General features: G+C 41.9%; 1 protein-coding gene across 1 annotated transcript in view; it reads right to left on the bottom strand.

Moving 5' to 3' along the window:
- LOC103373421 (mitogen-activated protein kinase kinase kinase 7-like) overlaps positions 1-24,196 on the bottom strand; it is a 47,105-nt gene that overhangs the window by 6,081 nt on the left and 16,828 nt on the right. The window contains exons 6-13 of the mRNA XM_008303308.1: positions 13,138-13,262; positions 12,478-12,606; positions 10,241-10,371; positions 8,906-8,990; positions 8,647-8,777; positions 8,444-8,558; positions 6,469-6,530; positions 4,729-4,844 (exon numbers count right to left, since the gene is read on the bottom strand). Of these exons, the coding sequence (XP_008301530.1) occupies positions 4,729-4,844; positions 6,469-6,530; positions 8,444-8,558; positions 8,647-8,777; positions 8,906-8,990; positions 10,241-10,371; positions 12,478-12,606; positions 13,138-13,262 (894 nt within the window). The remainder of the gene's footprint in view (positions 1-4,728; positions 4,845-6,468; positions 6,531-8,443; positions 8,559-8,646; positions 8,778-8,905; positions 8,991-10,240; positions 10,372-12,477; positions 12,607-13,137; positions 13,263-24,196) is intronic.

Genomic DNA, 24,196 nt, shown 5'->3' on the forward strand with positions numbered 1-24,196 from the left:
ATCCATCCATCCATCCATCCATCATGGCACTACTACCTTACGTGGCTGGGGCTCTCCTCAGTGTGTGAGCTGCTACACCTCCCCTCCCCAGCATCCTTCCTCCTCCCACACGTCTTCGAGGTGTTTTTTTCCTAATCCCACACTGTGCCTCCCCCAGAGGAGCCTAGTTTGGAATTGCCTTTTTTCCCTCGTTTTTCCTCTTGTTTTCCTTTTCCTATCTAATGATAAGGGGCGCTGCTCATGCTAGCTGACCCGATAGTTTCTCCCTCCTGTCTCCCCCTGTTCTCCCCTGTCTCCCCTTCCCCTCCCCCTGGAGGAGGCCTCGGAGAAGACCCAGGACACACAGGAGGGATTTTGTCTCTCGACTGGCCTGGGATCGGCTAGGGGTCCCCCGGAAGAGCTGGAGGAGGTGTGTGCAGATCAGGAAGTCTGGGCGGCTTTGCTAAGGCTGCTGCCTCAGCGACCCGACTCCAGATAAAGCGGAAGAAGATGGATGGATGGATGGATGGATGGATGGATGTCTCCCCCTGTTATTGGTCACTGTCTTTTTATGTTTCTTGGACGGGATGTAACTGTAAAAGCAATTCCCCTGAAAAAGGATCAATGAAGTTCTATCTTACCTTCAATCTTATCTTATCTTTGCTCAGCTGTTTCATTCTAGCCATTTCTGTGGTCATTTGTCAGAATTATGGACCCAAGTGAAATTTAGTGGGATTTTTGTAGGCAAACTCTCAAAAGCCAAAGAGCTATAGTGAATAATGTACACTATGATTTGTTTTTTACTTTTGCAGTGAAGCTGGGACTTTTGCAAATCTTCTCAACCCAAAAACTAAGCCCTTATTTTGTTTTTAAATATTTATTCAGCAGTGGTCTGGTGCCATCAATGTATACCTAAAAGTAAATTGAGGAAAATGGTGCATATCAATGAAAGCAAAGGCTGATCATGCAGTAAATACATCCCAAAATCCATAAAATTCATACTGGTTCTTAAGAAAGGCATTGTGAACAGAAACTTGAGGTTGCTTCTAAACTTCTGGCGTGTAGTGTATATACGTGTTATACACATACTGTTATCTAAACAACTGATTAGCCCAGTTAAACCTACCTGGTGTCCAGACAATGATATTTCCCTTAATGCAGAGAAGACCAAACAAACAACTGTTGATCCAAGGAAGAGGGTGGAGCACACACCTAAATACATAGGCAAGACTGAGGTAGAGAGGGTGAAAATCTTCAAGTTCCTCGGTGTCCACATCAGCAAGGATCTTACCTTGTATCATCACACACATCACATCATCAAGAAGGCCCAGCAGTGGCTGTACTTTCTGAGAAGACTGAGGAAGTTTGGCATGTCAGCCAAAATTCAGTGTAACTTCTACAGGAGTACAATCAAGAGTGTCCTGAGCAGCTCCATCACCGTGTGGTACGGCAACAGCACAGCTCAGGACAGAAAGGCTCTCCAGCGAATGCTAGAACACTCAGGGTTACAATATACTAGGGCCCAACTGATATGGATTTTGTAGGGCGATGCTGATACCGATATTTGGCAGAAAAAAATTCAGATAATCGATTATTCGGCCGATTAATTAAACAAAATATATATTGAATAAATAGCTTCTTTTTTGGTCCCTGAACACTTATAACAACAAAGATATGAATTACATGCACAACATTTTACTGTTTTACAATACTTGTCCTTCACTATTTGTGTAACTTTACAACAGAGAAGAATTTTCAAGTGCCAAAACATGCAACAAAGCATTAAACATAATAAGCATAAGTAAAAAAAAAAAAAAAAGTTTTCTGAACAAATATGTGATGTGGGGTATTTTATTTTGAATTTGTATTGTGCAGTTTTCTTTCTATGGAACATGCATGAATATAGCTGCCAGTTGTACTGATGAATTTATCTTTAGATTTAGGCCATATGCATGTATGCTGTATATAAGCAACAGAATGAGTGAAGTTACTGGCAAAACGTTATTTATGCAGCTCTCTGCTGCCCTTTAACCTTAAATCACATTTTCTCTACTCCATTACTTTCTTTGCCATGAAGTCATGACTCATATGAACCAAAATAAAAACCAGAGACGCCTTTCTCAGATGTCCAAACATGTCCTCTTTGACAGAGTTGCATTTTAAATATACAATGGTCACAAATAGTAGGACACTAATGTTACTCCATAACAACACACATAGTGAGTTGACAAAGTCAAACTAAGAGTGACATGACATCATGACGGTTGCTAAAGACAGACAGCAATGTTCATCATTTGAACTTTTCGGGCCTGCACTGAATAAACCTCCTCCCCTCTGCATTCACATCACTCCTCCTTAAATGCGCCTCAACACGCAGCTGACAGACTGATGAGCGATCGTTCTGGACTCTCAAATATTTTGTACACTTAGGTTATTTCTGCAGTTACTTACTGGCTGTTAAGCTGCTAGCTAACGCTATGCTAGGTTGGCATAACTACAACGATGTTATTGCTAACATAAAGAGACAGGGAGTAACTTAAGCTAGGTTAGCACAACTTTAGCAATGTGACGTAAATGAAAAGCATGACCGACGCAAAAAAGCAAGCGTCACTCAACATGACACATGGCAAAGAGAGTTAAAGTGAAACAGGAGACGTGCTGAGTCATTGTTAATGTCACAACGTGGTTCTGAACGTATCTGTTGGGAGGTCTGCTCAGCCCACTCCTGTAATGCTGCCCGGCTGTAGCTTCCTCCTGTACTACTGAGAAGACAGCAGTGAGGACTGAAGGACTGAAGGACTGAATGGAGTCAGAGCTCCATCTAGTGGACAAACGGCACAAAGACAGCATTCTGCACAACTGTGATTTTTAACAGCATTTACTGTTTTATGAGAAATGAAGATGTATCGGCATTTAGTCAGCAAAACTCTGGCCGATCATGATTATTTTGAAAAGGGCTACAATCAGCCGATTTAATCAGCTATCAGGTTCCTGTCTGATGGAATCAGCTCCCACTTTGGGTTCAGGAGGCAGACACCCTCTCTACCTTTAAGGTCATGCTTAAAACGTTCCTCTTTGATAAAGCTTATTGTTAGAGCTGCTCAGGATCACCTGAACTGTCCCTTATGTATGCTGCTATTGCATTAGACTGCCGGGGGATTCTAATGATGTACTGAGCTCCTCTCCTCTCCTTTCTCTTCCGTCCAAACAGTTATAACCACTATTACATGTCACTAACTCTGTGTTTCCCCCGAGGTCGTCTCTGGATCTGGAGCTTCACGTCCTTGACCTCCAGCCACTGGCCTCACTGATCCCCAAAATACTTCTATTCATATCTATTGTTCTGCTCTCCAACTGCTGTCCTTTTCCCCAGCCCCCTGTCCCACTCTCACCCAGCCGGTGGAGGCAGATAGCCGTCCTTCCTGAGCCTGGTTCTGCTGGAGGTTTTCCCCCCCTCACTTTGGGGATGAGGGCTGGGGGGGTTTGGTTCCTTCCCACCGTTGCCAAACGCTTGCTCAAAGGAAGTCCAGAGGCAAGTTTGGATTGTTGGTTTCTCTGTTTAAATTTGTAAAGTCTATACCTTACTTTGTGATAATGTGTTGTAAAATTGCGCTATACAAATACAATTGAATTGAAACTGAATTGAATTTAGGTAATGGGCATCAGCTTTCAACTTTATTACATACTAATAGTATATTTCAATCATAGTGATGGATTTCAGCTTTTAGCTGTTTCTGCCAAGACCTTTAAAATTTCATGAAAGCAAGGCAAGACCTGTCACCATTCATACTGCACCTCACTGATACTGCATCTTCTCATGCACTCGAGTAAGGCAAAGAGCTCACCAAGAAACAACTTATAAAATGATTTCATTCAGACTGGAACTGATTATATATTCTAAATAACAAGTGGACAGAAACAAAATGGCAAAAGGTCTGGTCATTGTCTTACTGAACCTTGAATAACAGTATTTGTTCATGTGATTTATTTGCAGCAGCCTGGCATCTTTGACTGCTCATTTAATTAACTCCCACTCAGGTTTTCTAAAGGTGCTGCTTTCTGCCACATGTTGCTCCTGTGATGAAACAAGTCTGCATAGCCTGCTACATGTGGTGTCCAGCTTTGCATTTGCTAAAGAGAGATATATTTCCATGATTCCTGTGAGGTCAATACTCGGTCAGTGCTGTTTGACTGCTATAATTTTATAAGTCATGTTACTTTGTTTTTGCTCAGCCTGCTACTATGGTATTTTAGTCAATCTACCACTGATGCAATGCTGTTTACATTTATTCGAAAAGAAAGTCACTGTAGTTTTGCAAAGAAGAATAAGAATGAGATTTAAATTGGACAAGGCAATAAGCAAAACAAATGGTTAAAAGAAGACGTGCTTCTCTGGAGTTTTGTCTCACACCATGCCTTGCCACTGTCTCATTGTATTGTGTAGCTGACTGGGTAGTTAAAGGCCCGTTTTAGTGAGGCTAGCACAGGTATAATGTTCTGAAATGTGTGTCTGCTACTGTTCATTTACATGTTAATCAGCAACACTTGTTTGAGTTGGAGTTACCAAAATGATCCTGCAAAAATAAATATTGCTTTCAAAGATCAAATGGAAATCAATGATAAGGAAATTGATTTAATGGTAGTTAAGTTGGAATTCATGCTGAAATCATTTGCCTATTATTACAAAATCCATAAAGACTTATACAGTTCTGTTAAAGGTAATAGCATACAATATGTGGCTTTACTTACTTTGTCTGAACAAGGTGAGCGATCTCTGACTGGACTTTAAGGTACTCCTGAGCCACCCTGATGTGCTGCTCAAACACAGCCATAGACTCCTTGGAGTTTGGACATGGAGCCAGAGGCTGAAAGCAAAGCAACAGCTTAGTGACTGAGCACACAGCATGCCAGTGCACCTTCTGCTATAATTATACGTAAAGTGTCATTTATATAGTATAGATATACATTGTTGCCCAAAAAGTTGGAAAAAAGTTGTTTTTTTTCTACCTCTTCCCATGAAATGATTGTGACAGTGTGATTTATTCTTGATAGATCAAGTGTACATCTTCTCAAAACGTTATGGATATCACACTATATATAGAATACATCCATCCATCCATTTTCTATACACCGCTTAATCCTCATTAGGGTCGCAGGGGGGCTGGAGCCTATCCCAGCCGACTCAGGGCAAAGGCAGGGGACACCCTGGACAGGTTGCCAGTCCATCGCAGGGCCACACTTAGAGACAGACAACCAAGCACACTCACATTCACACCTACGGACAATTTACAATCACCAATTAACCTTAACATGTTTTTGGACTGTGTGGGAGGAAGCCGGAGAACCCGGAGAGAACCCACTCTGCACGGGGAGAACATGCAAACTCCACGCAGAAAGATTCCGGTGCCCCCACCGGGACGCGAACCGGCAACCTTCTTGCTGCGAGGCAACAGTGCTACCAACTGCGCCACCTTGCAGCATATAGAATACATATCACAGTAAAAATGTAATCACAACTAACCTTGTCAGACTGTGTAATCAGGCTTTAATTAAATTGGGGGTATTGCACAATAGGATTTAGGGTTTTGTTTAAATTTTTCAACCTTGGTCACAAAACAGGAAACACATATTTGAGGGGATTTCATGCATGTGAATGTTCAATACTACTCTATTGAGTATGGCCACCTCTGACATGGATCAATGCGTTAAGACATGGTGGTGTACTGTACAGCTTGTTGATGGTGTCAATGGGCAGGACGTCTCATTCTTCAGTCAGATCCCAAAGTCAGAATAGACTTCACCTGGTAACTGAGACTCAGTATGTAAATCATTGCACCTGGTCAAAGTGATTACCTATGTGTAAATAGAAATAAAAAGAGGAATGTGTCTGAAAACAAGAATTATTCCAACTTTATGGGCAACAGTGTATAAATAGATTCTAAAACCACTGCTAGCTGGGATGGTACGGAAGCCCACGAAACACTCCATAGCTTATTGATTTTGGTTTGGGGCATTTTACAACATGTTTGAACATGCATCAAGGCTTTGTTAATATTATTAGCAACAGCTGTGTTGATTTGCCTTCTAGCTGCTGTTGGATATGTCCTGCTGGTAGAGTCACGATAACATTATACACTGCTGATGAAGTCCAGTATCAGCCAATCAGGCTTCTGCTATCCCCCCATCTCCACTCAGCCCAACTGGTCAAGGCAGATGACCGCCTTCCTGGAGCCTGGTTCTGTCAGAGGGTTCAACATAACTATGAAACTGCATATTTATAACTGAAAATAAAACTCACTATGTCAAGGTCCCTGGCTTGGTTTTGTCAAGACTGAAGCCTGTTGGCTGCTGTGCACAGCTTTAAATATAGGCAATAAGGTGACAGTAAAGTATTCTGCAGGTCCATGGTCTGTTTCATTTTAGGTTAAAAAAAGAAATGAATGATCACATACGTTTTCAGTCAAAAAAACAACACTGTTTTTGACATACCTGTAGCTGGTGATCCAGTTTTAGGCAATCCATGGGAATGTAGCTGTCGAATCCATTGGTAGCTAAAGACACACATATATCTTTCATTATCTTGGTAAAAGAGCTGCCTCGAGCAGAGCAAGCACATGCACATGCACAAACACATGTTGGTATCTTGCAGTGTATTGGATAGTGGGCAGCACGCCAGAATCCAAAGCTCTGAGTGTGTGCAGCATCCTAGTGTGGCTGGAACACGAACATGAACTCAACTTGTGCAAAAGAAGCTTTGGCAGATATTTCATTAAGGTCAGTCGTATGCACTTTCATTAAGGGGTGGATGCAACCACAACAACAAAAAGGCTTAAAGGATTAAAGAAATGTTTATGGCCCATTTAGGCAAATACCAGTCTTCTCTGTGATCAGTGCTCATTCATACATGAGTTCTTGTTAACATTACAATTTTAAACCCTTTTCACACAGTGTTGAGCAGTCACAGGTGAGCTGGGGTGCTTGGCTACAGCAAGTGGGAATAAAAAGACAGGTGGTGTTCCTAAATCTGCACAGCATTGCATCCAAGCCATTTTAAGCGAGGCAGGCAGTCGCTGTATGTATGTGATATTTGGCATTTATGTTAGATCAGACAACACACCAGGGCACGTATGACATACTGCGATAAGAAACAAAAGACTAGATCTACACTAAGAGCATCTTATCACACTGTCTAAATACAAGAACAACCTTCAGGATTAATAAAGATATATCTTATATTATCTTAAATGATTAACTGTCTAGCATATTCATGATTTCCTAAACACGGAAAACTCTGTCTATGTGTGATGATAATCTATTATGTCTTCCTGTTAGATCATGATTGATCTTTTCTCCATGTCGGCCCGGGATAATGAGGTTACTGCTGTTGCTCTGTGTGGAAATGCACGCAGCTCTCTCCTTTAGTAGACACTCATATGGATCATGCTGTTGCAGCAGACATTTAATACAATTGGAGTAAGGACACCGGAGAGCAACAAACTTTATCTCTGTGTGTGACAGCTTACTTGACTCGTGACTTGCCAATAAAACCTGACCCAGGGTGATCCTTCATCCATACTGGGAATAATTTATAATAATTACAAGTAATGGATATGGTTAGCAGCGCTGTTGTTTCCTGTTTGCAGACACATGCAGCTCTTATGTGGAGTCTGCTGCTGCCTGACGCTGCAGGAATTTATTAAGCACAGAGGACAAACTCCTTGTGAAGGTTTTGTGTTGGTCTGTCTGTTTATGTGACAAGGTTCCGTTCAGACTTGTGCTGTGTTGACAGTGATCTGAAAATATCAATGGGTCTGACCTTGTGAGACTGATGCTGTGACTTTTGTGGAACAGGGTCGAGATGTGAGCAACAGTGCATGTCTGAATGAGGCCTTAGTGAGGGCCTTTAGATGGAAGCACTGTGAACGGTGCTGAAGTGCTGCAATGTAAAATGCTGCATTTCAATTAGTTCTCTTATAAAGTCATTGCTATTGAAAAATGTTGTCCAATTTGTCCTTTCCCCATGGCTCATAAATGGATGAATATTACTGTTTGTCCTGTATTGGCACAGGACAGACTCTTACATCCTTTTGATTTTCTAGTGATAGTTCAGAGGTTGATCAGTCTTCACGTGTCTTATGTCAATGCAGGACTAACAGTAAAATGGTCTGTTTGTCAGTATTGGCAAAAACAGCAAAATGCTCTATTAATGACTATGTCACAGTTAAGGAGGTGACAAAAAAATGTTTTATATTGTCTTATAAAACACTGTATAACTGACCACATTGTGCACTGCTTTTGTTAGCCTGCTAGCCATGCTAGCTCTTGTACTTTATGTTAAATCCCTTCCCCTGCTATTCTCTCCGTCCCTGCATTTGACCACGTAAATTAGTACATTTTGCCAAGTGGGATTGGGTCTGATGACAGCTCCAGTATCAATGGTTAAACTTGTAATGAGGGTCATTACCTGTTGGACTCATAGTCATTCTTACAGGACTGGTGGAGTAGGATGGGCTTTGGGCGCGCCCTGGCTGATTGTCTACACTGGACACCTTGGAGAGACCAGTACGGAGTCCAGCAGTCTGGGTGGAGAGAAAATCATGAAGTCGGGTTTAATAAAATATGTAATGAAATATGATCCTGTTCTATCAGTTTTACAAGTTATATTACCTTTGAGGTTTTTATCTGAAGTGGGAATTTTGACTCAAAGCTTTTAAGGGTTTCGTCTCTGCCAACTGAGTTTCTGCGTTCTGTGTTGTCATCACTCCTGTTACTGTTCATGGTGCCGTCAGCATACGAGCCTGCAAACAGCATGAAAACACAACATGCAATGATGTGCCAGACTGGAAGAAAACACATTGACTTCACATTTTCAGAAAGTTAACAGAAACAACCATGTATCAGTGGGATCTGTGGAGCTGAGAGTTACCTGTGCTTGTGGCTGATGATGAGCCACTTTTGCTGGGTGAAGACTGGTGAGGGAGGCTGAGTGGTTCATCAGAGCCTGGGAAGTACTGGAAAGTTTGCACATATCACCCAGCACTTTTACAAAGAGCTCAGTGTAATCTGATTCATAAAGCCTCATTAGAAGGGAACATTTTCACAAAGTTTTGGTTGGCAGTAAAAACAACATCACAACATTTTAGAACTAATTCAAATTTTGTGAAATATGTTAACTGTGGAGTCGGCTGGGACAGACTCCAGCCCCTCTAATGAGGTTTAAGGTGTATAGATGACGTATGGATGGATGCTTGCTCTTATGGGGGGGAGGGCTGTCTGTGTCTCTTCCTCAGGTTACAAGCCCTGACAAGCAACAGGAGTGCCACTGCTAAGAAGCAAGGCCACCTTGATCATTGTTGCCAGTGGGCCAAATCAGAAGCTTGTGTGCTGTTTGGTTTCTCTGCTTCCGGGTGCGAGTGGCGCTCTCCCAACCCACTGACTGGCTTCGTTGTTGAATTTAGTTTTGCTTTAAGTGTAAACCTAATGAGTTTCCCCTGCCTTTAACACAGTTTTCAGAGTATCACTTGTTACCCCCCTCATCCCCCGAGTTGCACAGGGACGTAACACAGTCATGCCCACAGACAAAGACTGTGTTAACCAGTTCAGATTACAGACTAATCGTGCCTGACTGACTACTTCCTTTAAACTTCTTTCAGCATGCGAAACAGAAATCACTGCAACACTCAAGAAGGCTAAGACGTGGTGCATGTTGAGATCACAGCAAAGAACAGCAGCAGCAGCAACCCTGCAGATTGTTTGAAGTTTGCTCCAGTAGAGTTCCACAGACTTAAAGCCGATCTGGCAGCACATTATTGCCTTACCACTTACAGCTTTTCCTTTAATTTGCCACCAATCTTTCCTCAACAACATGTGGGTAATTCAGCTGAAAGATGCCAATAGAACAGAGACATTTTAAACTCAGCAGTGCTTTGGTGGGAAGAGTTCTTCCCGCTCTTTTTCTCCCCTCAGTTTGACACCGAAGGGCACCTGACTCAATCTACATATAGAATTAAGACTTTTTATTACAGAGCACTCCTACAACTAATTTTCTAAAACTTAATTTAGTCAGTGTTTGATGTCTCACCACTCAACTTAGATTTTATTAGCTCTGACTTGCTTTATGAAGAACTTTAGTACTGGTTAATTTTGTTTGGTTGATTTTCACACTGAGTTCCTCTTTCTATACAGATATCTTTATTGTGTGTCCAAACTACCTAAAATGACAGTTTGTGGACTTACAGGGAGTTATGTGGTGGGACTGTACCTTCATGAGGTGGCTCATGGTGTTTTTGACCTCATTCATAGATGGCCTCTGGCTGGGTTCTTTGTCCCAGCAGCGGGTCATCAGAGTCTCGATGGGCTCTGGCAGATCTCTGATCAGAGGAGGTCGTGTACCTGCGTCACAGTAAGCAGTCAGTCAGTTAGGGCGCTGTTGATGAAGCTTTGCTGAGGAGAACAAAAGTTTTTTTACTATCACAGAGAGGTCAACATACTGTGAAATCGTCTGGTCACACTGCACCTGAAGGCTGTAGCATGAAGCAATGTTGAAATAGCCATGCTTTCTTCATGTAAGCCTGCTTCACAAAACCTAAAACCCCAGTCACAGATAATGGGTATGACAACAATGGGTACTCATTTCTATAAAAAGGCACTTAATTTCTTTTGTGACTCTTTTTCTGCACACAAGCGATCAATTGTGTGTTACCTTCTTCAATTAACAGGGTGTTTAAATGGAGAGCCACAAGGAATATTTATGACGGTAAAAAGTGCAGCTGCTACAAACATGCGAGGAGAAGAATGCTGCTAGAAAATTTGTAATCATGCATTAATAAATTCATTTGACCAATCCATGCAGCTGCTTATTTCTAATGTGACTGCTGAACATTAAAGTTGGTAAACTTTAAAATTCATACATTTAAACATGATTTTGTATTGAAGTGCATTTAGTTCTGACGCTCACGCACTTAATAATTGGATTTTCTCTGTAAAAAATGCAAATAAAATAATACATTTTCTAATTAGTGCTCAAATAGCTGCAGCACCAGCAGTGTAAACTGACGAGGCAACAAATCAGGAGATGCTTCTGACAGCTGATTTAAATTCCAAACTCTGCAGCAAAAGTTTCCATGGTGAAAAAGAGCCACCTCTGTGAGATTAAAAACCTTGGCTTTAAGGTCAACATACCTCGCTAACCCACGAAGCTTGCTTCATTTTACAGCCCTCCGTCTACCACACGCACCAGTGATTGTATTCATTTAAGCAACTTGCCCCAATGTCCCCTTTGAAAGACAAGTTAAGGAGATAAAAGGCCTGGAGTTGATTTGAAGTCTTAGTTAGTGGCTGTTCATAAGAACTCTCAATATGCAGTCCCAACAGGCGCTGCTGTGGACTATCCTTAGAACCTCTTTAAAACTGTGCCACTGTAACAGGGCTCCACTTCTTGACACACACGTAAAACAATACGACTCACACGCTGCAGCTGCTGATTCTATTGCTTTCATTTGGCTGAATCATTCTCACTTTAAAGACTAAAGTGAGGTGCTTTTTTTTCTTTATGTTTTCTGCAAAAACTGAGACTCACTGCAAATGCTTCCTTCTATCACAGCTCGTCATCATCTAATTATTTGCAACAGATCCAAATAAATACTAAGGAAAATACTATTACTGAGAGCAAGCAATTCTATCAGAGGCCCATCATTCATCGAAGAGGGACGGAAAAAGCCCAACCATCCACCTACCAAACCAGAAACTGGACAGCTAGCCACAGCCACCACCCTTAGGCCAGACTTGGTAGTCTGGTTCCCTTCACTGAAGTCTGTGTACATCACAGTGCTCACAGTCCGATGGGAGAATTCAACCAAAGAGGCCTATTAGCACAAGAAACTGCGCTACACAAAACTGGCAGCAGACGCTTCACAATGAGGATGGAATGCGAAAGTCTATCCTGTTTACGTGGGATGCAGAGATTTTGTGGCTTCTTCCACCGTCTGGCTGCTGAAAGACCTTACCATTCTCAAAGAAGAAATGACTTTCCAAGTTTATCATGTCCTGCTGTCACTCTGATGATGCAGCAGGACACCATCCCTAAGGGCAAAGTAAATCCACAACAGAATAACTTTAGGCAAGGAAGTCAACCTTTGGAGCAGCCAAGCCAGGGCCCAGACCAACAGAGATACTGTGGGATGACTTTAAGAGAGTCACTGATATCTGCCATCTTAAGAATAAAGCTGAGCTGAAACAGCTGTAAAAAAAAAAAAAAAAAAATTGCTCCAAAATCCCTCCTGAACATTGTGCTGGTCTGGTAAGGAAGTGACATAATTTGAGCACAATGATCTTACATCGCACAGCAAGGCCAGAAAGGTTTTATACAATTTTTTAACATGTTTGCAGAACTCTCCAACAGCAGGAAACACACCTTTTTGTAAAATCATTGAAGCCCCCCTTTAATTCTCAGTGGGATGAGCAAGCTTTTAGGCCCAGTAGGGGCAGAATTTAACTCACCTCTGTGAACAGCCCACATTATGCAGAATGCAGAGCCACCAATCTCGTCAAAGGGTTTCTTGCGTGTGATGACCTCCCACAGGATAATGCCCCAACTGAAGACATCACATTTTTCACTGTAGTTGCTGCCTGAGGAATGTACACCAAAATTGCAAGAAAAAGTGAAGCTAAGTGTGTAATGCTGTCAAGATATCAACCAACCTGGCTGAATCAGTTTCTACACAACTTATTTTTACACTGTATGCAAGAGGAAAAGGGGTATATCCCACTGCTGCAGTAGAAGAACTAGGTGACGAGGAAAATGAAAATGAGTGCAGTCATTAACTCATATGCTGTGAGCTACAACACTGGACTCCTGTCTTTTTAACAGCTGTTCCACACAAATAGGCGTCCAGCCAATGACAGAGAATGAACAACACAGTTACTGAAATACTTTAGTCAATCGAGCACAATCTTTGGAGAGTGAAGCCAATCAGAATAAAATGTAGTTGTGGCTCTCCTCATTTGTGATCCTTAAAACCTAATATTAAAAAAAAAAAAAAAAAAGCCATTCAGACAAAATTAGAGATCTATATACCAATTGTGGCAAAAAAAATATGTATCTAATCAGTCTTGGAAGAGGCTCCAGAATGAGACCCAAGAATACCGTTCATGGCTGACCTTCAAATACCTCTGGTGCCATCCAGGCTGCACTGCCTTTGTTGTTGGTCATGTAGGTCTGAATATCACAAGCTGTTCCAAAGTCGCATATCTTCAGCACAGTACCATGAGCCACAAGGAGCAGACTGAAAAAGGACAGTGGACACAAATCAGAGACTTTCCTAAACGTGGTATACTATATATCAGGGCTCCAGACTGCGACCAAAATGCACAAGTTAAAATTGTAAGTGGTTGCATTCGTGCGAGTGCATGATGATCATTTATTAGTTTGTTGTTGCTTTAATCAGCACAGGCAGCGACTGCGTTAGCCACAGTGGTGGAAAGTACAACTTTAGTTTCTTCCGTGGCTCGTTCAGTCTGTTTCTGCCTGATGTTGCTACTGATGTACATTCTTCAATCATTAGAGTTGGAGGTCCGACTGAGACTCCCATGATGGTCAGAGTGCAGGTGCAGGCAGGAACATACTGAACCAGAGAGCTAGTCTATTACATGGCTAACGCAGTGGCAGGGCAGCAAAATGAAAAGATTATTAATCGTACTGATAATTTTAGGTTCTAACTAGAGATGGGCAAATGATACCAGGGCCCCGAAGCTTGTGCCAGTCTAGTGAACTGTCGCCTGTCAACTCTAAGTGTCAGAGCTTGTATCAAGCGCCAGTTGTCACATGACTGATGACATCCGAAGCTTCAGACATCACAGGTGCTTCGCAAAGTCTATCTTTGGTTTACAGCTTGAACGTTTTGGTGCTTACGTACGATGCTTCAGTGGGTTTTGAGAGAGGAATTTGTATGTTGCGAGGTATGCCGAATATTTCAAGTGGCAGAAAGCGGTCCCCTGTGTGGGAGCGTTTCAACTTGATAACATCGACCAAGGTAAGATGTGATTTGGGATATTCAGATTTTATAAGCATCATGACATTAGCAGAATATCAGGAATATTATTGTTATTATCAGTGGTAGTAGTAGTATTATATTTCAAACCTCAACATGAGTGTTAATGATGTAGTAATAACAATTCTAGAATTTATCTCCCTCACAGTGTCCGGAAAACTAAGGCTGGATGAGGCTTTAGACATTTTTTCTGAGGCTGGGGAAATAGCCAGTCAGAAAAGGAGGCGCCCAGCACTGTGGAAAAAATCCTGGTTCTTAATAAAAATCTGTGAAAATAAATGTGCACAAGCACTGCTACTTTTAACAATGCCCATGTTCACAAGCACAACTACTGACACTTCTATCAGATCATTAGTGATGTGCGGATCAATACTGAAATATGGATGCTTCTGATACCAGAACTTTATGCTTCAAAATCAATTCTCAAATCAAAATATCGATACCGTGGATACGTTAGTTATTTGAGGTAATGCACCAGGAGCCCAGTGGAAAGCAACTAAACTCTTGAGATCTGGACTAAATGACAAACGGTTGGTGGGAACTACTTTTTCTTTCACCCGGGCAAGTGCGTAACGCCTAAGCGCCACGGCATGCTGCTCAGTCACTCAGTCAGTCTGGCAGAGTGTAAACGGAGTCAAACAGCCAAGACATGGTTTGTGATGTTTGTGGAAAAGCGGTAAGGAGTTTTGGCAACACAACTAACCTTGTGAAACACCTCAAGTTAAAGCACAACACAGAATATGAGGCATTTAGGATGAGGCAGACAGAGAGGAGAGCAGTGTCAGGTGCTGCTGCTAGGGCAGGACAGGCTTCTCTGGAGGAGTCCTTTCAGGTACAGAGGGAGGACATGTGGAGCTTTAAGCGGCGTTAAGCACTGTTGCTGTTTTAGTTGTTCAAATGAATAAATATGGTTATGAAATAAATACATGCTTCAACAAACAGCTGCATGAGCTCAGCTTGGAGTAATAATATGTGTATCACTGAGACAATCTCACATAAGCAAAAAAAGCCTAGATTTTTTTCAGGTAAGGTTTCCTAAAGAATTGATCATTTAAAGTGGATTACATAGACTAGGTATCAATGAATTATACAGAGCAATTGAAAGAAGCCAGCTTCTCACACAACAATTTCAATCACTTGTAAACAAGGTCCTGAGATACCTAGACTTCGTCGCTTGAGGCAGCGGCTAACTCCCAACCCAGAGGGACCAATCCACTGGTTTCTGGCAGAGAACCATGACCTCAAAATTGAAGGTGCTGATTTGCATCCTGGCTGCTTCACACTCAGCTACAAACTGCCCCAGTGCATGCTGAAGGTCACAGTCCAATGAAGCCAACAGAACCACATCATCTGCAAACAGCAGAGATGCCACTCTGAGATTCCAAAAATGGACATCCTATCAGCCCAGCTGCACCTTGAGATCTCATCCATGAACATCACAAACAGGATCAGAGACAGGGGCAACCCTGGCCAAGTCCAACACCTACTGGAAACTTGCATGACTTTGTCCCAAGGACACTAACACAGTTCTCATTTCTCAAAACACTTGTTGACTGGCTTGTTGAACTCCCAGGACCCTCTCAGCAACTCTGCATGGGTAAAAAGCTGGTCCACTGTTCCTCTATCAGGATGGAATCTGCATTACTCCTCCTGGATCTGAGGTTTGACAATTGGTCGGAGCCTCTTTTCCTGCAACCTGTAGCAAACATTCTTGAGGAGGCTGAGAAGTGTGATACCCCAGTATTTGGATAACATTCTCTATTCGTCCTTTTTGAAAATTGGGACCATCACCCCTGTCTGCCACTCCACAGACACTGTCTGATCTCCACACAACACTAAAGAGGTGTGTCAGCCAAGACAACCCCATAGTGTCACAAGTCTTTAGCATCTCCGGGCGAATCTCTTCTACAACTAGTGCCTTGTGACCTCTGCCATGGAAAGAGGCAAAGCTTCCCCTGAGTCTTTGGACTCTGCCTTCTCAGCAGAGGATGCATTGTTTAGGAGGTCCTTAAAGCACTCCTTCCACCATTGACAATATCCCCAGCCCGGGTCAGAAGTTCTCTGCCAAGACCCAAGGCTGTTTGCCTTGGGAAAGCTCTGCCTTTGGAGATGGCTTACAGTTTTCCAAAACTTCCCTGAGGCCAATAAAAAGTCCTTCTCCATGGCCTACCCAAACTCCTGCCACTATCAAGTTTTTGCTTCCATGACTGCTGTAGCAGTCCTTCTGCCTACATGTGACCGAATGAAGTGTCTGAGACATACAGCTGCAGGTCTGATGGTATGGCTGTCGATCATTAACCTTTGGCCTAAGGTGCTCTGGTACCAAGTACAATTATGAACCACCGTATGTTCAAACATGGTGTTCATTATGGCCAATCCATGACTGACACAGAAGTCCAATAACAGAACACTACTTAGGTTCAGATTGGACAGGCCGTTCCTCCAAATCAACCCCACTTCAGATTTTTCCATCATGGCCCACGTAAGTGTGAAAGTCCTCCCCACTTTAGAGTTCTCAGGTGGTCTGGGACCCCATCCAGAGACTACAAGAATGCCGGATACTCTGAGCCATGACTTTAGTGCATAAGCAAAGACATCCATCCATCCATTATCTATACACCGCTTAATCCTCATTAGGGTCGTGGGGGGGCTGGAGCCTATCCCAGCTGACTTAGGGTGAAGGCAGGTTCACCTGGACAGGTAACCAGTCTATCACAGGGCTACACTTAGAGACAGACAACCAAGCACACTCACATTCACACCTACGGACAATTTACAATCACCAATTAACCTCAACATGTTTTTGGACTTGTGGGTGGAAGCCGGAGAACCCGGAGAGAACCCACACTGAGAGAGAACGCACGGGGAGAACATACAAACTTCACACAGAAAGATTCCTGTGTCCTCACCGGGACACGAACCGGCGACCTTCTTGCTGCGAGGCAACAGTGCTGACCAACTGTGCCACCTTGCAGCCCTAAGCAAAGACAACAGTAAGAAATTTTCCCTCTGTAGCACATAGTAGCAGAGAGGTGACCCTGGTTTTCCAGGAAGAACTTCAACACAGCGACACTCAGCCAGGTGCTTGTGAGTATCCCCACACCTGCCTGGTGCCTCTCAACCTGGGCAGCTCCAGAAAAAGAGAGACATAAGGCTTTAGCTAGCGGCTGATGCCAACATCGAGACAAAAAAAGAGCTTTTGAAATAGTGAAGGTATTGGAGGAAAAATCCCCCAAACACCAAGGTCATTTTCGTTCTGCGCCACTCAACCCGCAGCCCATGGGCTGCATGCGGCCCGCACGCTGTAATGGTGCGGCCCGCGGCTTACAGTATGCAGCAAATTTTTTTTCCCTACTTTTAATGAGGACAAATAGTTTCTGACATGCTGACACCAGAGGGCAATATGTTTGACCTACTGACAAGAGGCAGGTAAGTGTTGCAATTTTAGGACTATACCAGTTGGTGGCGGTAATGCGCCACTAGGTTGTTTGCTAACCACCAAAAAAAAATAAAAATCAAAAGAAGACTCATCAAAGTAGCATTCATGGCGGCCATCGGGAAAGTTAAACGCAAGTTGTATGATGAACACAGGACATTCCAGCAGTCATGGGAGGAATAATTTGCCTTTGTGGAGGTAAATAACAAGCCAGTGTGCCTTCTTTGCCAGAAACAGTCCATACCAAAACGTGCAAATCTCCAGTGCCACTACGACAGCTGTCACAAAGACTTCAAAGTTGACTATCCACCAGGCAGCAATTTAAGAAAGACAGAATATACAATCGAATCAGAAATCTTCGTGGTCAACAACCTGTTATGAGATTCAGCTGTAAAGAAAGTGACAGAATCATAGAAGCATCATTCAAAGTAGCATGGAATGTAGCAAGGAGTCAGCGGCCTTTCACTGAGGGAGAGCTGATTAAAAAGTGCTTTCTCGAATGCAGTGAATCCCTTTTTGCTGAGTTTATAAACAAAGCTGAGATCAATCGGCAGACATCAAAACTGCAATTTTCAGATTCAACCATCAGCAGATGCGTGGAAAACATTTTTGATGATTTGTTGATAAAATTGATCGACGAGCTTAAGAAAATGCAGCACTTTAGCCGGCCATTGACGAGTCCACCGATGTGTTGGATACGCCGCAACTCATGACATGGGCTCGGTTTTTTAATGGCGACACATTCATGGACGAAATGCTTGCTCTTTTGCCACTGACTGGTCAAACAAGGCGAGAGGACATTTGTTTGGCACTTACGGACTTTTTCTGGGGACCAGGGAGAGAGATTGATTTGGGGAAATTGGTGTCAATTACCACCGATGGAGCACTGTCAATGGAAAGAGGGCTTGTTGCATTACTGAGAAAAGAAGACGCATTTCCCGACTTTATTGCCTACCACTTAGGGTTGTCAAAAATATCGATGCCTCGATACTAAATTGATAATAAAGCTGGTATCGACCAGTGATATTAACTTCCCATGGTATCGATACTATTCCGTCTCTCGTGGCCTCCTTCAGTTGACACCGACACACATGTTCCCTCCAGAGCCCAGGGTGGCGCTGTGCAGCAGCCTGGTCCATAGCGCTTCAACGGGAGTGGAAGTGGGCGGGACGCACAGGCAGTACCTGGCTGTTAATGCTAGTTTATGATAGCGGTCACAGTTCTGCTTCTACCATCGGCAGCGAATATTCAGATATCAGAATTGCTATCTGGATACCACGACCAACGAGTCAGAAGAGGAGACACACTGTGGCCGGCCCGTATCCAGCAGTGCTTCAAGGCGAAGCCACCGAGTCAAGTAACATGACATCTGGAAGACAGACACCCCAAACTCTTACGACGACATGAAACAGGCTTGTAAATAATATAAATAGTGTACTACTAAACATGAGCCCCTATGAGGTTTTTAGCAAGCACACGGAGAAACGTAAAATTGGACAACGTGGACTGATAAATTATTTCTCTCACATTAAATGTAAAAGTTGACTTCCACCACAAACGCACTGAACATTTTCTACATGAGTTCATGTTAAACCCAGAATGAAAAGGTGAATAAGCTTAAGTTGTTGGTGCAATCAGGGATCTTCGTTTAATGTGACATCATGATTTGTAATTTTGTATACCTTGTTTATTTTTCTTCTAGCGCCAAACTGAGGCTGAAGAGGACCAACCATCCACAAGCAGAATGATTCAGCCTACATGGCCTGCTTTATTTCATCAGCAACGATGACCATGTCTGGTGTTCTCTTCTGCTTATACTTTTTTATTTTAAAAGTTTATGTGTGAAATTGTGTTCCAGAACAATTGTGTTTACAGTATTTAGTGCACACTTTAAGACTGTGTACAATTCTTTGTTTGCACTGTTACAGAAGCTTTTTGACAAAAGGAGCGTTATTTGTTATATTCTATCTCAACAATGTTCAATAAAAAGTGATTGTTTTCTCCCCGTGGTATCGAAATCAGTACCGAGTATCAAGTTTTTCTCCCAGTATTGAAATCAAGTTTAAAATTTTGTATCGTGACAACCCTACTACCACTGTCTTCTTCACCAAGAACAGCTCTGCTGCAAACTCAAAGGTGGTGAACGGAAAACAACGATGGGTAAAGTGGTGAAAGTTGTTAACTACATTAGAGGTCATGCTCTTCAGCACAGACAGTTTCGCACCTTGGTCGAAGAATATGACACACATTACCAAGACCTGACGCTACACACCGAAGTGTGATGGCTGAGCAGAGGCATTGTATTGGAGAAGTTGGTGGATTTACTGCCGGTAATTTGAGCCTTCATTGCACAGAGAAAGCATACCGATCTGTGTTATGTCAACCATGAGAAGTTTGCACTCTAGCAGCTTTTCTGGCGGACGTAACCAAACACTTGAACTCCATAAATTTGAAGCTCCAGGGAAGCAACAAATTGCTGCCTGCTTTGACGAATTATGTTTCTGCATTCATGGAGAAGCTTTTTCTTTACCAAGACCAGCTTGGTGACAATGATTTTACGCATCCCAAACCTACGTTCACCGGTCAGTCAGTTGCGCAGCATCTCATTTGAACCTGCTATCTGTGTTCAGTATTTGAATGAACTTGCCAGTGAGTTTTCTGGTCGTTTCAATGACCTACAGGCGATCATGCCAATGATTAAAATGGTGGAAAATCCATACAATGCTGATGTGAGGGATCTTTCACAGCACTGCGTGAGGTTTGGTGTTTCAAAGGAAAAGTCTGAAGAGGAGCTGACTGAATTGAGGAACAAATACGCTTTAAAGCAGAAGCATTTGGATGAATCCGTGGCCACTTTCTGGATGCAATTCATACCTGCCACTTACAGCACCATCACCCTGTGTGCAAGGAAGATCTTGACCTGTTTTGGGTCAACCTATGTGTGTGAAAGTGGCTTTTCAACAATGGGAGTAATCAAGTCAAAGCAGCGCAACTCTCTCAGTGACGAGCACCTCTGTGACTGTCTGTTAGCAGCAACATCTACATACCAGCCAGATTTGAGGCGATTAGATGCAGACTTAAGTCTCACATTTGGTAACTAAAAGTGATTTATTCATTTCTGTCTTTTAAGATGAAGCATAATGACGCTGAAACCGACAATAAATGTTACTTGATTTTCATTATTCTTTTGAACTGTATTTACAAAGGAGCTGGATCAAGTTCAGCCTGTCAAGCAAGCATGCACTGGATGTCCTTTTACAATTTATCCCTGAGAGACACTTCTCTTATTTTAAATACTACGTGAATTTGATTTTGTTTTTCCATGTGAAGAAATGTGATACAATGTCCTATTTCCACTAGTGTAATTGTTTTAGATTTGACCTCTTCTGTCAGGGTTGCATATTCATGCACAATTTCTATGAATAATGCACACTTATAAGTAATTTCATTTCATTTAGTTATAGCGCAAGGCTAAATAAAAAAAAGTAGGTCACCTAAAGAGTAATGCTTTTTATGTTTTAGAATTGGTTGATTTTTGACCACAGATGCAGTTTTTTGTGATGCATGTGCAAGAGAAAACTTGTACTTTATTAATATTTTGGAGTTGTAGGCCAAATCATATTTATAAGAAATCTCTTAATTTATTTACTGTTTTTGGAATAAAGCTTACTTCGTTTTCTGATGTAATTTAGTTAATTTCTCAAAAAACATTGCTTGAAAAATCTTTTAAAACTTCGAAACATTACTTTGATTTGTTACAAAAAATAAATGTGCTAATATGCATAATAAGCATATTTACCATTCTGGGATTTACTGCAATGACAGTCATTTTAAGCGCTATGAGATGACTTGTTGTTGTAAATATGCGCTATACAAATAAAATTGAATTGAATTGAATTGAATTGAATTGAATTTTGTGAATAAACCCTTATTTTGCCATTTGATATCTATGACAATCCTTCTATCTAATGACATTTGGTCTGAGGAAAATGCAGGAAACAGCCACAACTAGATCTATAAGGCCAAGTATAATATATTGTCAACAAAATCTCATTTTACTTTCATAAAAGCCTAATGAAATTGTCCTTTTACTGTAGTGCATTTAAAATATTTTGTTATTGAATATTACCTTGATTATTTAAATGTCTTATATCATTCAGTCAGATTAAATTATTCATTTTTAGGTTGCGGCCCATGCAATCACAGATATTTTTCTATGTGGCCCATGAGCAATGGGAAGTTGAGTAGCCCTGTTTGACATCATCTTCAAGAGATTGTCAAAGTGTAACATTTAATGTCAATCTAATTAACAGTTGCTCCAATAGCTGAATAAAAAACAGTCCCAAATGGCAATCTCATGATGAAAGAGGAAAACTTCAAGAATCAGTATTTATCTTCAGGCAACCACCACTGGCTGGATAAAATTTCATAGCAACCATTCTACAACTGTTGAGATATGTAAGTATGCACTGAACTGGTGGGTGGATGGACAGACTGCACAACATTGGCAACACTGATGTGACTTAAAAAAAATACAATTATTATAACAATAACAAGAAGAAGAACATTTTAATTGTTGAACTTCTTTACATTATTTCTACACCAAGAGAACATTTTGTTATATTTGACATCCTAACTGCAATAAGCAAATAATTGCTCTGATAGTAAAAAGAAAAAATCGGTTATCTGTGGCAGCGACATGCCTGTAAAAAGTATGTACAGTGCCGTGAAAAAGTATTTGCACCCTCTTGAATTCTTTTTTTTTCCTTTTAAATATTTCTCCTACTTAAGTGTTTGAGACCATCAAACAAATTTAAACATTTGACAAAGATAACCAAAGTAAACACAAAATGCAGTTTTAAATCATGATGTAATGTTTTACGGGGAAAAAAGCTATCCAAACCTACCGGGCCCTATGTGAAAGAGTAATTGCCCCCCTTGTTAAACATGAATTAACTGTGGCTGATCACATTTGGCTGGGTTCAATTTCACTGACCACACCCAAGCCCGATTACCTCCAGACCTGTTCAATCAAGAAATAACTCAAATAGAACCTGTCTGACAAAATGAAGTTAGCCAGAAGATCTCAAAAAGCTGCAACAAATGACGCGATCCAAAGAAATTCAGGAACATGACAAATACAGGAATTGTCATCTATCAGTCTGGAAAGGGCTACAAAGTTGTTTCTAAAGCTTTAGGTCTCCAGCGAACCATAGTGAGAGCCATTATGCACAAATGGAGAACACATGGAACAGTGGTGAACCTTCCCAGGAGTGGCCAGCCGACCAAAATGACCCCAAGAGCACAGCAACGACTCATCCAGGAGGTCATAAAGAACTGCAGGCCTTCCTTGCCTCAGTTAAGTCAGTATTCATGACTCAACAATAAGAAAGAGACTGGACAAAAATAGTATCCATGGCAGAGTTCCACGGCCAAAACCTCTGCTGACCAAAAAGAACTTTAAGGCTCGTCTTACTTTTGCAAACAAACATCTGAATGATCCCCAAGACTTTTGGGAGAATATTCTATGGACTGACGAGACCAAAGTTGAACTTTTTGGAAGGTGTGTGTCTCGCTACATCTGGTGTAAAAGTTGCAGCATTTCAGAAAAACAACATCATAGCAGCAGTCAGACATGATGGTGGTAGTGTGATGGTCTGGGGCTGCTTTGCTGCTTCAGGACCTGAACGACCTGGACCTGTGATTGATGGAACCATGAATTCTGCTCTCTACCAGAAAATCCTGAAGGAGAATGTTCGGCCATCAGTTCATAACCTCAGGCTGAAGCACACTTGGGTTCTGCAGCAGGACAATGATCCAAAACACACCAGCAAGTCCACTTCTGAATGGCTTAAAAAAAACAAAATGAAGGTTTTGGAGTGGCCTAGTCAAAGTCTGGACTTGAATCCGATTGAAATGCTGTGGTATGACCTTAAAAATGCTGGACAACCCTCCAGTGTAGCTGAATTAAAACTATTCTGCAAAGAAGAGTGGGCCAAAATATCTCCACAGAGATGTGAAAGACTCATAGCCAGTTCTAGAAAACGCTTGTTTTCAGTTGTTCCTGCTGAGGGTGGCCCAACCAGTCATTAGGTTTAGGGGGCAATTACTTTTTCACACAGGGCAAGGTAGCTTTGAATAGTTTTTTTTTCCTTAATAAATAAAATCATTGTTTAAAAACTGCATTTTGTGTTCACTTTGGTTATCTTTGTCTGATATTTACATGTGTTTGATGATCTTAAACATTAAAGTGGGGGAAATATGCAAAGAAATAAAAAAGAATTTGAGAAGAGGGCAAATACTTCTTCATGGCACTGTGTATCATTGATTCCACCAGATGACTGGATGAACCTACTTGTCCGTCCACCTGCAAAGCTGCCTATATGTACATGCCTATGTACTCACTGGAAGTATACACTCTTTCATGCAGTATGCGTACAATGGGACACACTACTTCTTCACAGTGTTGCCCCTTAAATTGTGACCATTGCAGTCTGTCATGTACAATGAGTCGCCTTCTATCTGTGCGCTCTTGGCAGCTGACACCGAGACATAAGCGACATAACTGAGTGATGGACTGTGGGTTGGAATGGCCAGAAAGCATGATGGCTTGGATATTGCAAAATCCAACCACATGTTGTAGGACATAAATTAAGGTTTTGTGGGTATTGGAACAGCTGCAAGGTGGCACAGTTGGTAGCACTGTTGCTTCGCAGCAAGAAGGTCACCAGTT

Source organism: Stegastes partitus, unplaced genomic scaffold, assembly GCF_000690725.1.
Source record: "Stegastes partitus isolate 25-593 unplaced genomic scaffold, Stegastes_partitus-1.0.2 Scaffold1976, whole genome shotgun sequence".
Taxonomy (NCBI): Eukaryota; Metazoa; Chordata; class Actinopteri; family Pomacentridae; genus Stegastes; species Stegastes partitus.